Here is a 19,877-nt window from a genome sequence, read left to right as displayed (position 1 = left end):
CCTCCTTGCAGACATGCAGACAGTCAACACCTTCACTTCAGCAGCCATCAACAAATAGGTCAGATGATGGGTAGCTTTGTCACTGCTCTGCAGATTCATGTCTGTACTCTGAGTTTCTTTCTCCTTCACTTTTGCCTTCAATATCATGGCCCCCTGCCTCTTCAGTACATGCAAAGAACATAAGAAATAGGAATGGGGGTAGGCCATTTGGCCCCTCGAGCCTGCTCCGCCATTTAATAAGATCATGGCTGATCTGATAATGGACTCAGCTCCACCACTGCCTGCTCCCCATAACCCTTCACTCCCTTATTGCTCAGAAATCTGTCTATCTCAACCTTGGATATATTCAATGACCCAGCTTCCACAGCTCTCTGAGACAGAGAATTCCACAGATTTATGAACCTCTGAGAGAAGAAATTCCTCTTCACCTCAGTTCTAAATGGACGGCCCCTTATTCTGAAACCATGCCCCCAAGTTCTAGATTTCCCCACAAGGGAAACATCCTCTCTGCATCCACCTTGTCAAGCACCCTCAAAATCTTATACATTTCAGTAAGATCACCTCTCATCTAAACTCCAATGATGTGGCTTTTGTCCCTTTATTGTGACTTTTAATTGGCCCATCTCTAAATTTCTCTTGCATACAATTTTCCACTCCCACCACTAGGGATCGATTTTATATTGCCTGCTGTTAATAGGCCGGTAACAGCTTCAAAATGGAATCACTAGCCTTACCTCACTGTTAACCCCAACAATACTGCCAGCACCATTTTGAAATAGGCCTAATGCTGGGTGCACATTTCAATATGCAAATTGGGATCCTAAGCACAACAGCCCAGGTTATTTTGTTGGAATCCTCCCGGGAGTTTTCTGTCTGAGAAAATTGGTCTATTGGACTTTGGCAGGTGTATTGCAATGGAGCAGGAGAAAGAATTGTAGACACCAGCCTAAGAGCACAGAGGGAAGAGGAGGCTTGCAACTAACACCAGATACTACCTTAGAGGCAGGTGTATAAGACACGAGTCAGCATGGCAAAGGAGTAATGCGTCGGAGGCTTAGGCTCACCAGGGAGGCTGTAACTGAGGTGTAATACTTTGCTGATGTCAACCATCTGCCATGCATGACTAATGGCAGTGAAGGTGACTACTGGTCATAACTTTTGTAATGGGGATCTTCTAATCATCTTAGGAGTCAATTTTGTTTTTCGGACAACTGGTGCTTTACCTTCTGCACATTGAAAAATTGACAGACTGCAAGATAATCAAACCTGAAATAATCCTAGAAAGTTTTGCATTGATAATGGTGTCCTGCTAAATTTGGCTCGTGCATTTTGAACTTCTCTACATTGATCGAAGATGTGTCTCATTACTATGTGTCATCCTCCCCCTCACTCCATTTGAGGAAGTAATGAGTTTCAGAGACTACAGAAGATCTGCTAGCTATATTTGTCCTGAATGGGGTTTGGTCCTTCATCTGTAAGGGGGCTTTGTTCATGTAGTTGTTATGGGCTCAGTGTTTTCTTTTACTTGTGCAGGGCTACATGATAGCACAGAACTGCCAATGACATGAGTGCCAACCAACTGCTCTATACCAGTCCATGCATGCCACTAATGAAGTGCATATCCTCATTATGTGTGATCTGCCTACTGATGTGTGTGAGCATACAACAGTGGCTCTCTGCAAGGTCCTAGTTCACAATTCCTCCATAATGATTGCCTGTAACTGTTCCCCAAGTGAGTTAAAGCCAGCCATGACAGCATCTTGCACTTTAGAACTAAAGCCTCCACAGCAGTGGGAACGTTAATGACCGAAGGTGTGAATAACTGAATTCTGCACTGCAAATGTTACTGGTATCAGTGCCTGTTCAGTGGCAGACTACAGTGCAGATAACTTGCATTCATTGACATCACTCAGATATCTGGGTATTCCAGACGTCCTTCCAATATTTTGTGCAAAGTGGCATAAGACTTCTCAGTACTGTATGCTGCTGAAAAACATCTCCATGTCATAACAGGTCCAATAAGATCTCTATTAGTATAAAGCTCAGCATGTTGAGCCTCGGTCTTGTACTAACTGCCTTTCCATCAACTAGCATAACTGCTACCCCTTCCTCACCATTGCTCAGTGCCTTACGGAGTAATTCTTCAGTTGCATCACTGTATACTTCTGTGCTGGTGCATACTTCAATTGCGAATGGTGACAGGTTGTGTTATTCATGTGTAACTCCTTGCATTATAAAGACTCCAGGTGGTAGATTGTGAGTAAATAAATAGACTTATCCATACGGATAGTGTATTGTCATTACATGCAGTATTAAGCACTAGTGTGTAAGGGCACATTGATGTAACATTACATGCAGACCAAAGCCATACATGATTTATATGATGCCTATTACTAGTTGTACCCTGTGCTTAAATTTCCAAAGTCCCAATGCCTTCTAAATTCTCTCTCTGCAATAAGTCAAAGATAGATTCCTCATTTGGAGTGAGTTGCTTGATGTCTCGGTTTTCACCACTTGTCACATGCCGTACCTTCTTGTAATGTGTCAATTTTAATTTTAAAATTAAGAGAAGTGGGATTGAAACATGATAATTTGGCATATATAATGTAATTTGTAGAAGCACATTATTTTCACTTGTAATGAATTACATTTGTGTTAACATTTCTGTGTCAGTACAGCATGTTTGCATACATTTTTTAATAAATCCTACTTTCCTTAATTTGTTACAAACTCTATGGTTTGATTAATGTACATATGTGCCCTGTGCTGCTAATCTACAATATATTCATGCATTCCTCCTGAGCTCTTCTTTCAGTCTCACACTTTCTTGTAGACCCCCAGTCAGATCCTGGACAAGATCAAAATATCACAGGTGGCTTTAACTGATGAAAGCCCTTCAACCCATTTAATTTTATCCTTCCAGTATACCAATCCTCTTCCAAGATATGGAGGCATTATTCATTCACCCTTTTCATTCTAGGTGTGCATCCATCTCCACCAAAACGGTGTTCATATTATTCTGTTCCTGAGGATGTGAACCGGGCGGCCAGCCACTCGATAGTTAAAGGGGAGGTGTAGTGCTTTTTTAAAAAAACTGCAGCGACTTTTTCCTGCGCCCAATTGCCACTTTTAATGCAGGGTCCGTGCCGCGATCGGTCAGCCCGGCACTCTGCTTGAGTGCCAGGCTGTTGGCATGGCACCCCCTCTCCTCGGTGGTGCAGGTAGGACCATTTTTATAATGAAGAGTTTGCAGCTTAGGCCCTTCCCTTTAATTAAGAGACGAGCCCCTCCTACGTGACAGTGCTACACGGCCCAGTGCGTAGCGCTGCGTCCTGCTCCTGACGCGTCCACCCCACTACCGTCCCAGAAAGGAAGTGGAATGCTTTATTTTGCACTTCACTTCCTTTCGGGGGCGGTAACCCCAATTTCTTGCGAGAGGCGAGACCTCTGCATCTCACAACTGTATTTTTCCCCCTTAGAATTTACACTGTGTTAATTATACAAAAATCATGTATTATAAACGACTAATGCTGGAAATCTGAACCATTAAACAGAAATTGCTAGAAATACACAGCAGGTCATTCAACAAATGTAGAGAGTAAAGGCTGATTAATGATTCAGATGTAAGCTAAGGTGTGAAGTAAAATCATATTCATTTATTATGGAATCAATCTTGTGCGGAAACTGAGTTTAATTTACATTGCAATTTATAGCCACTGTGCTCTTTATGCCACCTTGTAAAATATATTGTTGAATAGTTTACGTTGAAGCAGGTTGATGTGCAACATGTTAGTGCTCGATCATGCTCTTTAATATTGTGGCTCGTGTCTCCCATTCTCCCAGTGGTGAAACACCAACATAAGCCATGTTATTGGGGGCAGGCAGTGACAGAAGTACAGAGGCTTTTTAATTGAGTAATCAAGGTAGAGGATCAAGGTCCATATAGCAGAACACGACCATTGGTTGTAAGGAGTAACTGAGACAAGATGAATCAGGAAATATTCATCAGGTGATACCCTAGGATGGAGTTTAAAAGCCTAAGGAAAGAGAACAGTTTCACAGATTTGAGACTGTTCAGTGAGTCTGAATTTCAATGGACTGAGGAGGCAGAACACCATGGTGAGTGTTGTACTGGGAATTTGAAAGGAAAGGTCTCAGGAGCACTAACCATGCAGAAAAGTCAGGGGCAGTAAGGGGAAGGCTAGTCATCCTGTGATCCTCTCACAAACCTCAAGAGTAAGTTTGGCAAAGCTTTGGAACTTAGTCACCTTCTCCGTGAGCTAGGTGAGCATGGATGGGGTGGGAAATGCGACAGAAAAGTAGAACAGAAGTAGAACTTTTATTTCGTTCTTATAAGACCAAAAGAAATAGGAGCAGGAGTAGGCCATATGGCCCTTCAAACCTGCTCCGCCATTAAATAAAATAATGGCAGATCTTCTATCTCAACTCCACTTTCCCAACCTATCGTCATATTCCTTGATTCCTTTAGTGTCCAAAAATCTAGCACTTTCTTTCATGTATGTACTTTTGGGATCACTAGCCACTAGATGGCGTCACTGTTAGATGCGTGCAGCTCAAGTATAAAAGGCCAGCCATTTTGTATATTAGTCACTTTGGGCCTTAATAAAGCAGAGCCAAGATCATACCTCTTGGAGTTAAACAGTACTCAGTCGAACAGTTATTGCACACACAACATTTGGCTACGAGGCAACAAGAACCTTTGCATGCAAAAATGAGCACAATTGGATTGTTGGAGCGATTCATGGAAGGAGAAGATTGGGCAGACTTTGTGAGCCGTTTGAGCCAGTTCTTCGTGGCCAACAAAATGGAGGAGGTCGGCGACGCAGATCGGTGCCGGGCGGTGTTCCTCACGGTTTGCGGTCCAAAAATTTATGGTCTGATAAAGAATCTACTCCTGCCTGTGAGTCCAACAGAAAAGACATATGAAGAATTGTGTACACTGGTACAGGACCACCTTAAGCCAGACGAAGGCACCATCACCTCGAGGTACAGATTTTACATGCGCATTTGCTCGGAGGGCCAGAATACGGTGGAATTCATTGTCGACCTGAGACGTCTAGCGGGATCGTGTAAGTTTGGGGCTGTGTTGGCAGACATGCTGCGGGACTTCTTTGTAATTGGCATCAACCACGAGGTGATCCTGCGTAAACTACTGGCGGTGGAGACGTTGGACTTGAACAGGGCCATCACGATTGCTCAGTCATACATAACGACAGATAGAAGTCTAAAGCAGATATCAGTGAAAAATCGAAACTCAGCAAGTATTGTAAATTGATTCGGTGTTCGGCAGAGCAGCACATGGCAGGCCTACCCGACTACGTACGTGAAACCTGTGGCTGCCCAAAGTCCGCAGCGGGAATGCATCCAATTTCTCCGTGTTGGCATTGTGGGGAAAATCACCGGCACTAGAAGTGCCAATTTAAGCAATATAGTTGCAAAGGCTGTCTGAGTGGGGCATCTCCAGCGCAAGTGTCCGCAGATGAGCAAGCGTGCTGCAACACACCACATGGAGGATGATGGTCAGACTAGCACGGATCTGGCTACCCAATCCAAGATACCAGAGGAGGAAGAGTATGGACTGAACTCGTACCGAACTAAGAGCAAACCGATAATGATCAATGTGAAATTTAATGGGATGCCGGTATCGATGGAACTGGACACGGGGGTGAGTCAATCGATAATGAGCCAAAGGGCATTCGACAAGCTGCGGGATACTAAGGCTGTGAGGCCCAGGCTGAGTCCAGTCAATGCCAAGTTGCGCACGTACACCAAAGAACGCATAACGGTAATTGGCAGTGCCACAATTAAATTGTCGTATAACAGTGCGGTTCACGAGTTACCGTTATAGACTGTCCCAGGCAATGGCCCGACGCTGTTCGGCAGGAACTGGCTTAAAAAAAATCAGATGTGATTGGAACGACATCAAGGAGTTGTCGTCGGAGAAAGATACATGTGCCCAAGTACTGAGCAAGTTCCCCTCACTGTTTGTTTGAACCAGGCATCGGCAACTTCACGGGAGCCAAGGTGCAGATCCACCTGGTCTCGGATGCAAGATCCGCCCATCATAAAGCTCGGGCAGTTCCGTATATGATGAGTGAGAAGGTCGTAATCGAACTGGACAGATTCCGGCATGAAGGGATCATATCACCGGTTGAATTTAATGAATGGGCCAGCCCCATTGTTCCTGTGCTGAAAAGTGATGGCACAGTCAGAATCTGTGGAGACTACAAGGCTACGATCAACAGAGTTTCGAAACAGGATCAGTACCCGATACGGAAGGCTGATGACTTGTTTGCAACGCTAGCATGGGGGAAGTCGTTCACAAAACTGGACTTGATGTCGGCCTACATAACACAGGAGCTGGTCGAGATATCGAAGAGACTTAGGTACATTAACACGCATAAAGGACTGTTTATTTATCACAGGTGCCCTTTTGGAATTCGCTCGGCTGCAGCAATATTTTAGCAGAGTCTACGGAAATCCGTTTCTAGAACCATCGTGTTCCAAGATGACATCCTGATCACAGGTCATGACTCCGAGGAACATCTGAATAACCTGGAAAAGATTCTACATCATCTGGTCAAAGTGGGACTCAGACTGAGATGCTCGAAGAGTGTCGTCATGGCACCAGAGGTCGAATTCTTGGGGAGAAAAATTGCTGCTGATGACATCAGGCCCATGGACGCGAAAACCAAGGCCATCAAGAATGCACCCAAGTCGCAGAATGTGATGGAGCTGCGTTTGTTTCTGGGTCTACTCAACTACTTCAGTAACCGCAGGTCACCTGATTGTTACCTGATGGTTACCCATTCCCTATCTGCCTGTATAGCCTTTACCTGTGGTGCGATCAACTCACTAAACATGCTATTCACGACATCCTCAGCATCGCGGATGCTCCAGAGTGAATCCATGTGCAGCTCCACTGCCACAATGTGGTCTGTCAGGAGCTGCAGCTGGATACACTTCCTGCACTGGAAGTGTCCCTGATTTCCCACATAGCACAGGAGGATCACGACACTGGTCTGGGTTCTCCTGCCATGACTTAACCCTTAAATTAACTTAATTTGGTAACCAATGCAAAGGTTACCTACTGTTAAGAAAAGAACAAGTAAAAGAAAAAGATTAAATACTCACCAGTCCACCAGCCAATCACTTACCCGCTTGGCTGTGACGGTACATTTCAATTTCTTTTTACTTCTTCGTTTACCTTCTGCCCCTGCACCAGCTAGCTCCTCCCGAATGCTGGGCCCCTTTTATGTGCCTTGCTGCTCCAGACCTGCTCCGGTCTGACCTCCGCTGCGCCTCCTGACTGCTGGGCCCCTTTTATGGGCGTCGCTGCTCCCAACCTGCTCCACTCTGACCTCCACATGGTCTGCCTGACACCGTTGTTCGCGACAACGGATCATGCTTCACCAGTCAGGAGTTTCAAAAGTTCATGAAACTCAATGATATCAAACATGTAAGGTCAGCACCATTCAAACCTGCATCCAATGGATAAGTAGAACGTGCTGTCCAAATCATAAAGCAGAGTATGAAGCGAGTAACCCAAGGGTCACTGCAGACCTGCCTGTCATGCACACTGCTGAGTTACAGAACAAGAACACACATGCTTTCTGGGGCCTCACCTGCTGAACTAATGATGAAGAGAGGTCTTAAGACCAAGCTATCTCTTGTACACCCTGACTTGAATAATCATGTTGAATATAGAAGACAAAGTCAGCAAGGGTATCATGATCGCGCAACTGTGTCACGCGATATTTTTGTCAATGATCCTGTATATGTTCTGAATTATGGTCAGGGTCCCAAGTGGATCACTGATACTTCATGGCCAAGGAGGGCAACAGAGTATTGTCAAGCTCAAAAATGGGCAAACATGCACGAAACATATGGATCAGACAAAGCTGCGGCACACAGACGAATCGCGAGGTTCTGTGCCGTGGACCCAGCTGTTTACATTGTACATTAATTTAGACGAGGGGATTAAATGTAGTGTCTCCAAATTTGCGGATGACACTAAGTTGGTGGCAGTGTGAGCTGTGAGGAGAATGCTATGAGGCTGCAGAGTGACTTGGATAGGCTAGGTGAGTGGGCAAATGCATGGCAGATGAAGTATAATGTGGATAAATGTGAGGTTATCCACTTTGGTGGTAAAAACAGAGAGACAGGCTATTATCTGAATGGTGACAGATTAGGAAAAGGGGAGGTGGAACGAGACCTGGGTGTCATGCTACATTAGTCATTGAAAGTTGGCATGCAGGTACAGCAGGCGGTTAAGAAAGCAAATGGCATGTTGGCCTTCATAGCGAAGGGATTTGAGTACAGGGGCAGGGAGGTGTTACTACAGTTGTACAAGGCCTTGGTGAGGCCACACCTGGAGTATTGTGTACAGTTTTGGTCTCCTAACTTGAGGAAGGACATTCTTGCAATTGAGGGAGTGCAGCGAAGGTTCACCAGACTGATTCCCGGGATGGCGGGACTGACATATCAAGAAAGACTGGATCAACTGGGCTTGTATTCACTGGAGTTCAGAAGAATGAGAGGGGATCTCATAGAAATGTTTAAAATTCTGACGGGTTTAGACAGGTTAGATGCAGGAAGAATGTTCCCAATGTTGGGGAAGTCTAGAACCAGGGGTCACAGTCTAAGGATAAGGGATAAGCCATTTAGGACTGAGATGAGGAGAAACTTCTTCACCCAGAGAGTGGTGAACCTGTGGAGTTCTCTACCACAGAAAGTAGTTGAGGCCAATTCACTAAATATATTCAAAAAGGAGTTAGATGTAGTCCTTACTACTAGGGGGATCAAGGGGTATGGCAAGAAAGCAGGAATGGGGTACTGAAGTTGCATGTTCAGCCATGAACTCATTGAATGGCGGTGCAGGCTTGAAAGGCCGAACGGCCTACTCCTGCATCTATTTTCTATGTTTCTATGTTTCTATGTAACTGAAACAGTCGGAGGAAGAGACAATCGATGACCAACCAACCTATCCCCAGTCATCAGAGGACTCAGTGGTCATCAGTGAATTGGAACTTTCAATTACTGACATCTTCAATGAAAATGGACTTTCAATCCCTCACATGACCATTGCCACTCCCAGCAGGTCAGCCACTCAGCCACCAGTCACAACAGACTTTGAACACTCACCCAAGGCTGGCGTTGAACTGAGACAGTCAACCCGGGAGCGTAAAACACCGTACCATCTCAATTTGTAAAAGACTGTGTTAATATCTCAGAGGGGGTTATTATCATGTATGTCCTTTTGAGATCACTAGCCACTAGATGGCATCACTGTTGGAGGCCATTGGGCTGCACGCACGTGTGTACAGCCCAAGTATAAAAGGCCAGCCATTTTGTATATTAGTCACTTTGGGCCTTAATAAAGCAGAGCCAAGGTCATACTTCTTAGAGTTAAACAGTACTCAGTCTAACAGTTATTGCATACACAACACTTTCAGTCTTGAATATGCTCAACATCTGAGCATCTGCAGTCCTCTGGGGTAGAGAATTCCAAAGATTCACAATCCTTTTAGTGAAGAAATTTCTCCTAATCTCAATCATAAATGGGCAATCCCTTATCCTGAAACTATATCCCCTAGTTCTAGACTCTCCAGTCAGAGGAAACAGCCTCACAGCATCTACCCTGTCAAGCCCTCTTATATTGGCCAAATATACATTTCCAGGGAAGATTTTTATATGATGTTATATAGAATAATGTGGCAGCCATTTTGCATACACAGCACAAACTTTTAATATTCTTTTGGGTGGAAGGAGTTATGCTGACTAGGAGAATTCCCTGCTCCTCTTCAAATATTTCCATGGGATCTTCTTCAGCTTATGCAGACAGTCAGAACCTCTCACTTGAAACACAGAACCAGTAACAGTATACACTCCCTCCGTGTCATGGAGTGTCACTCTAGATTATGTATTGATTGAATTCCTGTAGTGGGGTTTGAAGTCACAAACTCAGAGGTGAGAGTATTACCAACTGAGACAAACCACCACGATCACAGCAAATGCTGTCAATTGAATTAGCGCCAGAAAAACAGTACATGAAACATTAGCAAGGGCAGGCCTAACAAATGGTAAGTTCACAGTAGAGATAAAAAAATCCCTGCAACTGTTGGAAATCTGAAATAAAAGCTGACGATGCTGAAACTATGGAACATGGGGTCAACAATAACTCCCCGAAACTGGTGTTCATGTGCTGGCAAGGGTTTCAAAATGGGGTCAGTTATCATTATTGTTATGTATGTAAACCTGTAATTACCATGTCTAACCACCAGAGGGCTTATCTCCTGGAGTCCCAATGAATCCCACAATCCCTTGGGAGCATCTGTATATAAGGAGGCCTCACAGGCTGGAGAGGCACTCTGAGATCTATAATAAAGGACTATGGTCACACTTACTTTGAGCTTGCAGTTTCTAGTCTGACTCCTCATCCAAGACATAACAACTGGCGACGAGATACAGATGATGAACCCCAATGCAACAATGCAGAGAACTGCGGGCATCCTGGAGAAATTTTCGGAGGGAGATGATTGGGAAACCATCGTGGAGCAACTTGACCAATACTTCATGGCCAACAAACTGGAAGGAGAAGGGAACGCTGCCAAACAAAGGGCGATCCTCCTCAGCGTTTACAAGGCACCAACGTATGGCCTCATGAAAAAGCTGCTCACTCCAGCAAAACCCACAGACAAGTCGTACGATGAGTTGTGCACACTGATCCAGGAGCATCTAAACCCGAAGGAATGCGTTCTGATGGCGAGGTATCGATTCTACATGTACAAGAGGAAGGCCAGGAAGTGGCGAGCTACGTCGCCGAGCTAAGGCGCCTTGTAGGACATTGCAAATTTGAAGGACACTTGGAGCATATGCTCAGGGACTTCTTTTTATTTGCATTGGCCATGAAGTAATACTTCGCAAATTCTTGATTGTAGAGACCCCAACCTTGAGTAAAGCCATGGCGATAGCTCAGGCGTTTATCTCCACCAGTGACAATACCAAACAAATGTCCCAGCACAGTAGTGCTGCTGCAAGTACTGTGAACAAAGTAACATTGTTTTCAAATCGAAATGTACATGCCAGGACTTACACGCCAGTAGCTGCACGTCCGCAGATGACTGAGTCCACCATCAAGGGTGGTGAATACAAGGCAATTACCCACCTTGTTGGCGCTGTGGGGATGATCATCGATTCAATTCATGCCGTTTCAAACAATACGTTTGCAAGGGCTTTGATACAATGGGACACCTCCAAAGTATGTGCAGGCAAGCTGCAACCCCTGCTAATCCTGAAAACCACCATGTTGCTGAGGAGGACAGATCCACGGTGGATCATGACGAACCAGAGCCTCAGACCGAGGAGGCAGACGTCTATAGGGTGCACACATTTACCACAAAGTGTCCCCTGATAATACTGAAGGTTGAATTAAATGGACTCCCGTTGTCCATGGAGCTGGGTCCATAATGAGTAAAAAGACTTTCGATAAGTTGTGGTGCAACAAGGCTTCAAGGCCAGTCCTGACTCTCCCATTCGTACCAAACTTAGAACGTACACAAAGCAACTGATTCCCGTAATTGGCAGTGCTACCGTAAAGGCCTCCTACGATGGAGCGGTGCACAATTTACCACTCTGGGTGGTACCGGGCAATGGCCCCACGCTGTTCTGCAGGAGCTGGCTGGGAAAGATATGCTGGAACTGGGACGACGTCCGAGCGCTTTCGTCCATCGACGACACCTCATGTACCCAAGTCCTGAGCAAGTTCTCCTCGCTGTTCGAACCAGGCAAAGTTTCAAGGAGCAAAAGTGCAGATCCATTTGCTTCTGGGGGCACAACCCATCCATCACAAGGCGAGACCGGTACCTTACATGATGAGAGAGAGGGTGGAGATTGAGCTGGACAGGCTGCAATGAGAGGGCATCATAATGCCCATCGCATTCAATGAGTGGGCCAGTCCGATTGCTCCAGTCCTCAACGGAGATGGCACCGTCAGAATCTGTGGTGATTACAAAGTAACTATCAATCATTTCTCACTGCAGGATCAATATCTGCTATCAAAGGCAGGTGACCTATTTGCGATGCTGGCAGAAGGGAAAACGTTCATGAAGCTGGACTCAAGTTCGGCCGACATGACGCAGGAGCTGGAGGAATCATCGAAAGGCCTCACCTGCATCAACACGCAAAAAGGTCTTTTCGTTTACAACAGATGCCCGTTTGGGATTCAATCAGCCACGGCGATATTCCAGAGGAACATGGAAAGCATGCTGATGTCGGTCCCGCGCACCGTGGTTTTCCAGGACGACATCTTGGTTACAGGTTGGGACACAGTCGAGCACCTGCAGAACCTGGAGGAGGTTCTTAGTCAGCTTAATCATGTGGGCCTCAGGCTCAAGGTGCATTTTCCTGGTGCCTGAAGTGGAGTTCCAGGGGAGAACAATCGCGGCGGATGGCATCAGGCCCACTGATTCGAAGATGGAGGCAATCAAAAATGCACCAAGACCACAGAACGTGACGGAGCTGCGGTCGTTTCTTGGACTCCTGAACTATTTTGGTAACTTCTTACTGGGTCTTGACATAGAAACATAGAAAATAGGTGCAGGAGTAGGCCATTCAACCCTTCAAGCCTGCACCACCATTCAATAAGATCATGGTTGATCATTCTCTCAGTACCCCTTTCCTGCTTTCTCTCCATACTCCTTGATCCGCTAAGCTGTAAGGGCCATATCTAACTCCCTCTTGAATATATCCAATGAACTGGCATCAACAACTCTCTGCGGCAGGGAATTCCACATGTTAACAACTCTCTTGAGTGAAAAGTTTCTCCTCATCTCAGTCCTAAATGGCCTACCCCTTATCCTAAGACTGTGTCCCCTGGTTCTGGACTTCCCCAACATTGGGAACATTCTTCCCACATCTAACCTGTCCCAACCCGTCAGAATCTTAAATGTTTCTATGAAATCCCCTCTCATCCTTCTAAACTCCAATGTATAAAGGTCCAGTTGATCCAGTCTCTCCTCATATGTCAGTCCAGCCATCCCGGGAATCAGTCTGGTGAACCTTTGCTGCACTCCCTCAATAGCAAGAACGTCCTTCCACAGATTAGGAGACCAAAACTGAACACAATATTCCAGGTGAGGCCTCACCAAGGCCCTGTTCAACTGCAGTAAGATCTCCCTGCTCATATACTCAAATCCCCTAGCTATGAAGGCCAACATACCATTTGCCTTCTTCACCACCTGCTGTACCTGTATGCCAATTTTCAATGACTGATGAACCATGACACTCAGGTCTCGTTGCACCTCTGCTTTTCCTAATCTGCCGCCATTCAGATAATATTCTGTCTTCGTGTTTTTGCCCCCAAAGTGGATAACCTCAATTTATCCACATTATACTGCATCTGCCATGCATTTGCCCACTCACCTAACATGTCCAAGACACCCTGCAGCCTCCTAGCATCCCCCTCACAGCTCACACCACCATACAGTTTAGTGTCATCTGCAAACTTGGAGATATTACACTCAATTCCTTCATCCAAATCATTGATGTATATTGTAAAGAGCTGGGGTCCCAGCACTGAGCCCTGCGGCACTCCACTAGTCACTGCCTGCCATTCTAAAAAGGATCCATCCACTGGTTCTCCCTTGTCCACTCTACTAGTTACATCTTCAAAAAATTCGAGAAGATTTGTGAAGCATGATTTTCCCTTCATAAATCCATGCTGACTTGGACCGATCCTGTCACTGCTTTCCAAATGCACTGCTATTTCAACCTTAATAATTGATTCCAACATTTTCCCCACTACTGATGTCAGGCTAACCGGTCTATAATTACTCACTTATTAAAAAGTGGTGGTACATCAGCTACCCTCCAGTCCATAGGAATTGATCCAGAGTCGATAGACTGTTGGAAAATGATCACCAATGCATCCACTATTTCTAGGGCCACATCCTTAAGTACTTTGGGATGCAGACTATCAGGCTCCGGGGATTTATCGGCCTTCAATCCCATCAAATTTCCCTAACACAATTTCCCGCCTAATAAGGATATCCTTCAGTTCCTCCTCCTCACTCGACGCTCGGTCCCCTAGTACTTCCGGAAGGCTATTTGTGTCTTCCTTCGTGAAGACAGAACCAAAGTATTTGTTCAGTTGGTCTGCCATTTCTTTGTTCCCCATTATAAAATCACCTGAATCCGACTGCAAGGGACCTGTGTTTGTCTTCACTAATCTTTTTCTCTTCACATATCTATCGAAGCTTTTACAGTCAGTTTTTATGTTCCCGGCAAGCTTCTTCTCGTACTCTATTTTCCCGCTCTTAATTAAACCCTTTGTCCTTCTCTGCTGAATTCTAAATTTCTCCCAGTCCTCAGGTTTGCTGCTTTTTCTGGCCAATTTATCTGCTTCTTCTTTGGATTTCATACTATCCTTAATTTCCCTTGTTAGCCACAGTTGAACCACTTTCCCCGTTTTATTTTTACTTCAGACAGCGATGTACAATTGCTGAAGTTCACCCATGTGATCTTTAAATGTTTGCCATTGTCTATCCACCATCAACCCTTTAAGTATCACTTTGCCAGTGTATTCTAGCCAATTCAAGCCTCAAACCATCGAAGTTACCTTTCCTTAAGTTCAGGACCCTAGTTTCTGAATTAACTGTCTCACTCTCCATCTTAATAAAGAATTCTACCATGTTATGGTCACTTTTCCCCAAGGGGCCTCGCACAACAAGATTGCTAATTAGTCCTTTCTCATTACACATCACCCAGTCTAAGATGGCCAGCTCCCTCGTTGGTTCCTCGACATATTGGTCTAGAAAACCATCCCTAATACACTCCAGGAAATCCTCCTCCACCGCATTGCTACCAGCTTGGTTCGCCCAATCAATATGTAGATTAAAGTCACCCATGATAACTGCTGTACTTTTATTGCATGCCTCCCTAATTTTTTGTTTGATGCTGTCCCCAATCTTACTACTACTGTTTGGTGATCTGTACACAACTCCCACTAGCATTTTCTGCCCCTTGATATTCCATAGCTCCACCCGTACCGATTCCACATCATCCAAGCTAATGTCCTTTCTTACTGTTGCATTAATTTCCTCTTTAACTAGCAATGCCGCCCCACCTCATTTTCCTTTCTGTCTATCCTTCCTAAATGTTGAATACCCCTGGATGTTGAGTTCCCAGCCTTGGTCACCCTGGAGCCATGTCTCTGTGATGCCAATTACATCATAACCGTTAACTGCTAACTGCACATTTTTAGAACCTCTGTAGGGAGATGAATGGGTACGGGGTAAAAGCCAAGAAAAAGCCTTTGAGAAAGCTAGGAAGCTGTTATGTTCAAATTGCTTGTGTTGTACGATCCATGTAAACGTTTGGTACTAGCATGTGATGCGTCGTCGTACGGGGTCGGTTGTGTTTTGCAACAAGCTAATGAATTTGGGAAATTGCAACCGGTTGCTTATGCATCTAGAAGTTTGTCTAAGGCTGAGAGGGCCTACGGCATGATTGAAAACGAAGCGTTAGCGTGTGCTTACGGGATAAAGAAAATGCATCAATATCTGCATGGCTGTGCAGTGCCCGAGATGAACGTTCAGAGTAGAAACCCTCTGTCAGAATGAATTTTATGAAATGAAAACTCTTCATAATTTAGTAGAAATGGAACATAATTCTGGCTTTTTTATTTCTTCATGTTTCTCTAGGTCCCAAACTGGCCCGATGTGAGCTATTGGCTGCCAGATGTCGTTTTATTTTTAACCAGCATTCCACCACCTTTGTTTCTAAGTAATATTTAAGAGGAACCACATCCTGATAATAACTACCTTGAAATTATTATTCTGCAGATCGTCTACACAGAGTTATAATTTAGGAAATTGTCACAGTCTTTTTTTCTCTTTTACAGGTTCTTGGTAAGAAACCAGAACTGAGCCAAGGGGATGATGATGAAGATTTTGTTGCAGACGTATCGAACAGGAAGATGGCAAAGCTCTATATGGTATTCTCCCTTTATTGCTTCCCACACTGTGCCCATTATTAGATTTACCCTCACTTCACCAACTTACATTGGATAGGTTTGATGACGTTTTAGTGAACAGTAATTCTCCATAGCCATTTTTCAATTGTTTGCAAGTAGTGGCACAGAACATGTGACTATAATAATCAACACTTTTATATCAGGGATGTTAGTCTCCCGGTCTGAGCATGGAGAGGGGAACAATTATGTAAACAGCTTTGAAAGAACAGCCAAAGTTGTATCAGTGGTGATGAAACTAAAACAGCAGACTTCAAGACTCCATCGACCCATCACCCCCCCACCCCCCGGACAGCAGTACAGAGTCATAGCAGGTGAAATTGGGCTTCTGTAGTAGCGCAAAACTGACAATAGCGAAATGGCAGTCCGTTTTACATCCCAACTTTCTGTTCCTTTGAGATCAATAGATGTGAAACAGGCTACCAATTCACTGTTGCCTATTTTGTACTACCGTCCATGACTAATTTCACCCACAGATTGTGGGGCCGAAATGGCCCCTTTTATTAAGAGGCGGTGGCGATGCAGAAAGCGCAATTGCCGACAATCGCGACATTGCCCTCATTTTTTGAGGGGGACAGGGGACATTCCTGCCCCACCGGTGTTTCCGCCCCATCGACCCCTTACTGACCAGCGGCGACTTCCTTTCTGCCCCGCGGGAGCAGATCGGCTGCCGCCCGGTACCCCAACAGCTTTCGCCTGTAGGAAGCTGCCTGTGGCTGGGTGGTGCGTCCACCCCTAAAGGGGAGGGTGCACTGCCGCGGCAGCCATTTTATTTTAATTGTCGGCCGACTCTGAAGTCGGCCTGACAATGACGGTCCTGGGTTCGGCCGGGCTGCCAACAAGCACCCTTGTGGCTGCTGGACCGCTGGCCCGGCTGAAACCCTCCCTCGTGACACAGTGGGTGCCACTAACATGGCTGCAGAGTTCGCAGTGGCCACCCCTTTTAACTGAAGGGGATGGATGTTGCTGCGCATCAGCGCGACGCGGGCCATCCGCGTCTCGCATACCGACTTCTGCCCCGCTCCCCACGCACTTCCGTCCCGCCGCAACCTGACTTCACTACCCAGAACAAAAAAAAAGTACAAAGATCTGAATTTCGCTCTGCTTTTCAAGATTGGTAGCTGCTGCCCTTTTCAGTCGGGGCCAATTTCGGCACCTGTAAGTCTATCTACATCTTAGTGATGATGATACAGGAATGGACCTGGATCTTAGTGATGACAGCACACTTATGGACTGCAGCTCCATCTTATGGACTGCACTGCCACCTTATGGATTGTTTCTCCATCTTATGGATTGTTGCTCCATCTTATGAACTTAACCTCCATCTTATGGACTGTACTTCCATCTTATGTACTGCAGCTGCACCAGGCCAGAGGCAACATTACATTAATCGGAGAGAAAATATGTCTTGAATTTGATTTAGCATCCTTGCTATTGGCTGTGGCCCTTTTGCATGAATAGCTTGTTTTAAAATTCCAAACTGGACTCTTTATTGTAATAGGACTCTTGTTTCTGCCATTATGGCCAAGGTGTCATTTATTTGTCGTTCTTGTCATATGACAGGAAGTGAGGGTGGTTTACAGGATTATGATGAGAGATTAGAATTCTAATAGCAGATAAGGATTTACTGAAACATCATGCACTTTGCTTTGCAGTATGGAAAAGTGTTACATTTTATCAGAAAAACAGGAAATTCACATGCTTAAAAAACGGCTGCACAACCTTCACGACCTCCATTGTAACTGGCTTTACCACCAATAGTTTAATGATTAAATGCACCACCTTGTGTGGTTATGGTTTGTACAGCTGTGCAAGATTCTGAATTTGATCAGTGATTTGTGCTGAATTAGGTGATCTCAGCTGGAATGGTAAAAGGAGTCCTGGAATTGGTTTAGAAAGGGGAAAACAGTCCAGCTCCCTGCTCCTGATCACTATCCACTGAGCCCTACTGGAAAGTTCGCGGATAGCAACATTGGCTGTGGAAAGGATTGGGTTTTGCTTTGACTTCCTCCATGATCAGATGCTACTTACTCTGGACTCAAAATGGATAATAGCCCAATTGGATAACATACTGGAGTGTGCCTGTGCCCATAGAACTGCATATTAGCATACAGAGGTGTTAACATTTATTCAGTAATGATAGATATAATTTTTATGAAATCCTCTTCTCTCAGGTTTCAGATGCCAGTGGGTCTATGCAAGTGTCATTGGTGTCAGCAGAAAACCCATTCTCATGTGACTTGCTCTTGACTGAAGAGTGCTTCATACTGGACAATGGAGCAGACAGAAAGATATTTGTTTGGAAGGGTAAGAATTTTAGCAGTACTGAAGAAGGATTAGCCTATGTTTTTTCTTCACAGATGTCTGTAAACTTGCTGTGTATGTCTAGTTTTTATTTTAGAATGTATATTACACAAGGCTACTGGTGTTGCTGTGTGTAGATCATAAACACCAAAGTTTTCTCCAGCTGATACTTTTATTCTACAAATATTGATCTCTATTAATATTTTATGCAATAAAAAACACAATGCCTGCATAAAGATAAAAAAATGATAAGGTACTTGTAGTGTCCTTACACACTACGATAAATTCACACGAGGGACATTCTGCAGACAAGGTCACTCTGTGACCCGAACCTTTATTCACAGGACCAAGAAGTGATGACCCTGCGTGGGACCTCCCTTTATATACCTGGATGACCAGGTAAGGAGTGTCTCCCACAAGTTCACCCCCTGTGGTTAAGGTGTGCATTTCTTAGGTGTATACAGTATGCAGTGTTGTTACATGAAGGTTACGGTTACATGAAGGTTACATACACGACATCACCTCCCCCCCAACGTCTTATGGGGTCAAAGATTAAGTTTTTCAGGCGGTTGACGCTCTCTCGTGGAGCGCCGCAGTTGGGGCTCTGGTTGTTGAGCCTTGGCATGCGTCTCTGTCACCTGTGGTGATTCCGGCCTGTCCGGGCTGGCTGCAGGGACTGTGCATGCTGCTGAAAGTTCTTGTTGCTCGTTCACTGGCGGTGGTGTGGGCAGCATCTCATGATCTTCCTCAGGTTCCTCAGTATCCATGCTGAACCTTTTTTTTACTTGGTCCAGATGCTTGCGGCATATCTGTCCTTTGTTAAGTCTGACCACTATGACCCTATTCCCCTCTTTGCCAATTACAGTACCCTCAAGGCACTTGGGCCACAAAGTGTGATTAAGAACAAATACCGGGTCATCGATTTCTATACATCTCCCCTTTGAGTTACGGTCATGGCACTCATTTTGGGACTGGCGCTTGCCCTCAACAATGTCTGACAGGACTGGTTGAATGAGGGACAGCCGAGTTTTAAGTGTACGTTTCATGAGTAGTTCCGCGGGTGGGACTCCCTTGACCGAATGCAGTCGGGACCTATAGGCCAGCAGGAGGCGCGATAGGCGGCATTGAAGGGAGGGTCCTTGAATCCGGACCATGCCTTGTTTTATGATTTGGACCACACATTCCGCCTGGCCATTGGAAACCGGCTTGAACGGCGCTGTCCTGACATGTTTGATGCCATTACCCGACATGAACTCCCGGAAGTCATAGCTAGTGAAACACGGGCCGTTATCACTAACCAGGATGTCCGGCAAGCCGTGGGTCGCAAAGACCGCATGCAGACTCTCCACAGTGGTGGATGTCGTGCACGAATTCAATATGATGCACTCGATCCATTTCGAGTACGCATCAACAACAATGAGGAACATTTTTCCCATGAACGGGCCCGCGTAGTCTACGTGAATACGTGACCATGGTCTGGTGGGCCAGGGCCACGGGCTGAGAGGGGCCTCCCTGGGGGCAT

The 19,877-nt window shown here is 45.4% G+C and overlaps 1 protein-coding gene across 1 annotated transcript in view; it reads left to right on the top strand.

The window, feature by feature from the left end:
- The window catches only part of scin (scinderin), a 228,983-nt gene that overhangs the window by 116,573 nt on the left and 92,533 nt on the right, over window positions 1–19,877 (top strand). The window contains exons 5-6 of the mRNA XM_070881019.1: window positions 15,923–16,015; window positions 18,226–18,358. Coding sequence (XP_070737120.1) covers window positions 15,923–16,015; window positions 18,226–18,358 — 226 coding nt within the window. The remainder of the gene's footprint in view (window positions 1–15,922; window positions 16,016–18,225; window positions 18,359–19,877) is intronic.

This window comes from Pristiophorus japonicus, chromosome 5 (assembly GCF_044704955.1).
Source record: "Pristiophorus japonicus isolate sPriJap1 chromosome 5, sPriJap1.hap1, whole genome shotgun sequence".
In the NCBI taxonomy this organism is placed as follows: domain Eukaryota; kingdom Metazoa; phylum Chordata; class Chondrichthyes; family Pristiophoridae; genus Pristiophorus; species Pristiophorus japonicus.
This window is presented reverse-complemented; position numbering and strand designations above follow the sequence as displayed.